The sequence below is a fragment of the Didymosphaeria variabile genome (assembly GCF_027946475.1).
Source record: "Didymosphaeria variabile strain IMI 356815 chromosome Unknown scaffold_6, whole genome shotgun sequence".
In the NCBI taxonomy this organism is placed as follows: Eukaryota; Fungi; Ascomycota; class Dothideomycetes; order Pleosporales; family Didymosphaeriaceae; genus Didymosphaeria; species Didymosphaeria variabile.
The window spans coordinates 2,573,370-2,579,783 of NW_026611625.1; the positions used below are offsets into that span (position 1 = coordinate 2,573,370).

Genomic DNA, 6,414 nt, shown 5'->3' on the forward strand with positions numbered 1-6,414 from the left:
AAGCCATAGCGGCGGCACGTACCACCCCCTGCCTCCCAGGATACATGTAATTGGTCAAGACTATACAATGACCAGTAATGTCTACTCATTGCATTTGCGTGCGTACGGGGTCACGGGTTTTCAGTTATTGCATTGCGAAGTGTAGAGCACGCTTTCCAAGTGTCTACCTGGACTTTTGGTCTTTTTTGCGACGGTGTGGGAAAGAGAAAAGCACGGCGTTATACGGCTTGCTTTACTCTTGTGTTTTCATTTATATCACACATCACGAGGATGCGGTGGGGTTCGGGTGGGGAATTTTCTTCAGTCTTGCCACACTTCTTGCGACTTCGTGTAGAATAGCATTTCTCAGTCTTTTGTGCCATGGTGGCGGTAGAGAAGGGCACGAATGACGATGTCATGGGTTTGTCGGAGTGTGGGCAGACAACGTGCATATACTGTAGGATAGTTCATGTCGAACGAATGACCCGAGTCTTTCTGCTATTGTCAAACTGTCAACGTGTTATTCTCCCAATATGTGCTGCAGGCAGCACATTAGGTCTTCCCTCCCTCATCGCTTCCCTCTATCATCACCATAAAAGCTACGCCCTCACCATACACCTTCCCCGGCACTCCTCTTGTATATACACTATGCGCTATGATAATACAACGTGATGCGCAATGCACCCCGCAAACGCAACGCAGCGCGACGCGCAGCCGGGTACGGGTTGCAAGCCGCCGGGTAATTCTCTAAGGCGACATGTGCCTCTTAGACGCGCTGATTTAGGCATCGAGGTGTGTTATAGGGCTGGCATACCTATAATTACACCTGGGTTGTGGTCATCTGGGGCAAAGGCTAAGCTGAATTGGTCGCGGAGCGAGTGGCCGATTCTGTTTGGGGGCGTGAGCGGTCTTGACAGAGGTTTATTGTGGGGGGATGTATTGCGATGAAGCCCATGAAGGGCGAGTTTGTGAGAAAGCTCTATATGTTCTAGAGGAAAGGGTTACGGAAGGTAGACCTTGAAAAATAATCTGCGGGAAGGAGTCTGTGTAAGGGCTGTGGGTTTACAGGCGTAAGCAAAGGATGGGGATGCATGCGCGGCTTCAAGTCATTAGGCGATTTGGACTGCACGCTTGCTCGTGGGCTTACTGAGTTAATACAGCGCAGCATGTCACACACTGTACACCTGGCAGTTTGTGTGCACCTAGTGTCATGGCAGGACTTATGTAGGATCGTAGGTATACGCCGTGTGCGAAATGCGTGAAGGTAGAAAGCTGGAGCATGAAAGATTGATTGATATCCAGGGTGTGCGCAGTGGTCTAGCCAGTTTCGTATAGCATGTCTCTGTTCGACCGACATGTGTCGGATGCCGCAACGGGATTAATGTTCGCTAGCAAGTAGACGTAGCAAGGTAAACCAGCGCACACGTGTTGCCGTATACGCTTGATCGTAGGCCAACCTCTATTGGCCTGACCACTAGAAATATCATATAAGTCATCACATGCCGAAGTCGCACGGTCTCTACTTCCACTTCCACCTGTGCCGTTGATGTCCGTGCACAACATGTACGTAAGACGGGGCGACGCGTTGGCCATGTGCGTACGAAAACTGGTTTTGGGGTCTGGGGCAACGGGTAAATATATTGGGGTCTCAGAGCACGGGCGTGGCGGGGTGGTGGATGCAACGGGAAACAGATAGTTGTTAGTGTGATCTGTGAGCACTGGTCGTGAAACAGAGGGTGTTCATCATAAAGCAGAAACGCACATAGCAATGGAAAGGGTAGAGTGATGGTGAAGCGATTGCGCACTGCACGGGAAGAAGAATACCTTTAGGCTTTCGGAGAGGATGGTAGATTGAGCACGAGAATATTGTGGAGCGTATTGACTGGCGTACATATGGCCGTGAGTAGATCAGATGGAAGAGGACACACAAGTCGCGATGCTAAGCAAACGTGGTGATGACCAGGACATAAGTTGCTGATAAGAATATCAGTACCGCTGAAAGCTTTGCTAATTTCTCTTTATTCTTGTGAGGGTAGCAGGATTGTATCAACGGCATTTATCGTTGCTCCAATGGATCGATTATACTTAGGGACTGTGACCTATCGTGCCCTAGTACCATATCCGAAGGCAATTTTGCAATCTCTCATAAATTATCCCAGTAGCTTCTTTGCCGGAAATGTCGTGACCCTCTTTCTCATTGAGATGTTTCCAAATCTACGATGCCGCGGCCCGCGGTAACAACGCCTCAGAGGAGTATGTTACCAAGGGTGCAGGATTCATCATCGTAGCGTCCAGAAACAATGAGTAGGTGTTTGTGCGCCTGGAATTACTTTTGGACCCAGTAGGGTGGGATCACCTTACCGGAGGCTGATCGGTTGCTTGGTGTTCACGTAGGGGATTCGTCCGATCTATGGTCTTCCTTTAGCATGGCAGTCGCCGCGCATCTCCGTCATGCGACCCGTTCCGGGTCCTCGTGACCTGGGTTTGGGCCAGTTTCTTCTCGTATTTGTATACGCGCTACCAAGATGTGCCGCGAGGTCTATCGCAAATGCGCTTTCCCCAAGACACCACCGTCATCGGCGCGACATCAGGACCAGAAGGTCTACCAAGCTCTGATAGTCGCATGAGGAGCGCTCAGCTTCCACATTAGTCTAAATTCCAGTCCAGCGTCGCATGTCCGTAGTGTCCATTGAAAAGGTGTGTGTAGTCATGTAGATGCTCCCTCTGTTCCCCTACTCAAACGGTATGGAAGGTTTGCATCTCGGGCTTGATCGGCGACAATGGCGTAGAAGGCGGTCGGAAGGCGTCGTCACTGCCAGACGTAGGTGCAGGACTTGGTATAATCGGCGCCCGTGGGGGTATCGGCTGGTCTTGGGGACTCAGATTCGGAATGAGCTTAGGCCCAGGGCTCGGGCTGCGGACTCGTACTCTCTTAACGATCTTTCGCATAATCGGTCGCAGGAAGGGTATAGAAGCCGCGATGATACCCGAATGCTGCTCGACTTGGGACCAAATCAGTAAATTGCCCCATTGCAATCCTGACTCTTCAAATCCGGACAACCATCGCATAGTGATGGAGAGTCGAACTGCAGATGCAGCTATGGCGACGATACCAATGCTAAAGATAGCGACTAGCTCTACCCGTCTTCGCACGGGCATGGATCGTAGGTTCAGGAAGAAGGGAATCGGGAGGATCCAGACAACTCCGTCAGTAGCGAGGTTGTATGCAGCTTGGATGAGCCATAACGTCGACGGGTTCATGCATTGCGTTGGAAACTCGCCAAAGAATTCCCTGTAGAAGACTTCGCCGTCCCAAGAGATCTGCGGGGGATTGCAGATGAAGATACTGACGAAGGCCATGGCAAGGCTGGAAACGATGACGAGGCCTAGCATGCCGCGAACGATCCAGTAGTAGGAGCGGTGAGCGGCGGTGACGTAGTTGTAGAAGAGTAGGATGGACGTCTTGATCAGCATGTGATCGATTATGAGGTTCAGACGAAAAATCCACATGGTGAGTAGGCCGCCGGACGCTACACGCTTGAATTCATCTACGATCTGAACGTGTTAGTATGCCATAAGCAGTGGTTGGGTTACGACTGACTAATTTGCCATCAGGAGTGACAGTATGGCTGTAGTCCATGTAGAGCAGCTGATAGTAATTCACGATAGGCGTTCCCCAGCTCGCAATCTGCGAAATTAGCATTGCTGGCCTTCTCATGTGCGGACTGGACTCACAAGAGCAGCAAGCATGACCCAGTCAGGGGATCCGAGTTTACCAACGAGGAAGTAGCGAGCGTAAAATCTAGCCGTGGTTAGTGTCGCGTGCTACAAAGCAGGTACAGTCGGCCCTACCTCAGAGCTACCACAACGGTGGAAAGGCTGGTGAGCGTGAACGCGACCACAAGCGCGAGTGTTCCATGTATCGCCATAGAGGATCGACGACAGCGCTGCAAAGCAACAGACGGCGTCGCTCACAGGCAGAGGTTGTTGTGCGAGCAGAGTTCCGGTCTTGTCGAACAAGAGCGGAAGAAGTAGAAGAGAATCCAGCCCACATATACGATTGCAGCGTTCCCTCGGACGCTAGCTCCAGATGGCGTATATCCCCAGGATTCGCGACGCAAGCAAGACCCAGGCCGGAACGCGTCCGCACGGATCGCGAGTCAGGAGTCGCCTGCCCAGAGGTGATGAGCGCGTTCAAAATCCACAGTGGATAAGCGACGGCAGACGGTGTTTCGAAGAGTGGATGAAATGGCACGTCTTCGCCAGTACCATGTTGCTTTAAACATGCACAACAAGAACTGTCAACCAAGTCCCATGTGGTTCCTTCCCCGCATCCTCATGGCGCTCGCTTCCAGGCTGAAGGACGCGCATTGAGCAAGCCGGCATGCAGACATTGCTCTATTGGACAGTGCTGGATAAAGTTCTGCGCTGACCACCCATTATACCCGCCCTGAGCCCTGCGCGGCCACACCGAATTGTGAAAAGCCGCCTGACCAATTAGTGCGCTTCAAACGCTCTAAATCCACGATGCTTGCCCTTTCCAGGGATCTCGGTCATGGTTCTCTTTTTCCGCTGCTCTTTGGCGCACGCGTCCACGGCACAGGCTGATGTCGAAGAGGCACGAGAGGGCCATGGGCGAGTCCCATCGACTGCAGATTGCGAACAGTGGGCGTCGCGCGAGTGTCAGACAGTGCTCCGTTCTCACAGCCACTCGTCCCGAGACCGTGTTCTCGATTTCGCCATCTCCAGCCTGTTGACAGGGAGCGACAGGGGCGGGCAGCAGTGGTCGGCAAGTGTCGTCCTGCCGGCAGAAGAACCCCGGGCCGCTGCAGGATTCGCCTAAAGAGCAAATGGATCAACACAAGCGTTTCGAGAGGTGGGCTTTGCTGTCTTGAATCTTGCAAGTCATGTTAGCATGCAGGCAGTTGCCAAGGGCGACGAGCTCACAGTGCACGTCATCTATTAGGGACGGGGCCGGGCCGTTGTCTTGTCAGGTGAAAGCGCCGGCTAGCTAGCGTCTTCTGGCTTAGCCGACCCCTTGACCATGTCAATCTATCGCTCCTCAGGACGATCTCTAACGCCGTCTCTTCACATTGGAACACGACTGCCGAGTCATTGCCAAGCAAAGGATTGATTCAAGACAGTTCCTTCACACTCACACGACAAATGATGACGGGTAAGAGCCTCCAGTAAGCTTATGTCGGGCTGCATTGTTTGATAGAACGACATTGCGAGGAGGTCATCTTTGAAGTAATTAAGCGCATTGTTGAAAGTGCAAACTGAGCCTCGCAGGTACAGAAGACATGGTCAAGACCTGGTACGCAGTAGAGATATTTTCTCAGCTCGTGAGGTTGGACTACAGGCATGGTACTGTATCGGACGAGCTGCCAAGGGGGAAAGCAAAATCCGACAGGAGAAGAACCGGAGCATGAATACTCGAATATAGGAATTGGGGAAGAAAAGGAATGATGCCGAAGTAACCCTAATGATAGAAAGAAGTCAAATGGACTCAAAGCCTGCACAGACATAGTTTGTCATCATCCGCGTCGATGAACGAAACAATGGCATCGCTTTCGGCTCACAGTTTAGCCCTAGACTACTGTGAACCCCGCTTCACATTCGACTCGTGGGATCTCTGCGAGCATTTTCAATGATCGCATCTTACGATCCACCGGATAGGTACCTACAATGGCAGGACAAAGGTTTGTCCACCTTCGAGCTTTGGATTGAACCCATATCTTAGGTCACAACAGAACAAGGCACTTTCTCGCATTCTACTACCTAGTTGCCATCATCGTCTTCGAAGTCGACTCGATGGTATGTGCACCAGCTCCGACTTCTTCCAGCTTCATCGTTGGAAGAGCGATAGTAGGAGTAATGCAGCTGTTCTGTGCCAGGGCGCTTTAACCATAGTAGGCTTCACTGTCCCTCTAGACAAGCGGGCAATGTACCTTTGCATCATTATGAGCATATCCGGTATAGTCATGGGCTTCGGACCTCCTCTCGGGGGTGCATTCACCGATAGTATTGGGTGGAGATGGTGTTTGTGTATGTAAGTGTCAGTTTCCTTGGGGCAATCTCGAGGAGCCACTGCGCCCTCCTTTCCGGGATTGACAATTTGAACAATCCGTGAACTAGCTTCTACAATTTGTAAGCTCCGTTATAGAGATATAAAGCCATCGGAGCAATTTCCACCCGGTGTAACGGCAAGAGAGTACATGCGACGGTAAACGGGCCATTGACTTAGCCGTTGGGTCGATGAAGATGTATCCGTCGGTGACGGCTGCGAAGATAGAAAGATTCAGGATGGGGAAAACCTACGGTATAAAGAGGGAGTGTTTTGCAAAAGTACGCTGAATACCAAACATCGAGGTTTATCTTCATTTTGCCTATCATCTCCAATACTTTGGCACCAGACGACCATCGAAATTCAAC

At 51.4% G+C, this 6,414-nt stretch overlaps 1 protein-coding gene across 1 annotated transcript; it reads right to left on the reverse strand.

Annotated features, from left to right (window-relative positions):
• Positions 1-2,715: 2,715 nt before the first annotated feature.
• Positions 2,716-3,619, reverse strand: N0V89_008743 (uncharacterized protein; the record flags this gene model as incomplete). The annotated part of the gene is made up of 2 exons (XM_056217496.1): positions 2,716-3,534; positions 3,581-3,619. The coding sequence occupies 2 exons, from the start codon at positions 3,617-3,619 to the stop codon at positions 2,716-2,718; spliced, it is 858 nt and encodes a 285-aa protein (XP_056069052.1).
• Positions 3,620-6,414: the final 2,795 nt, after the last annotated feature.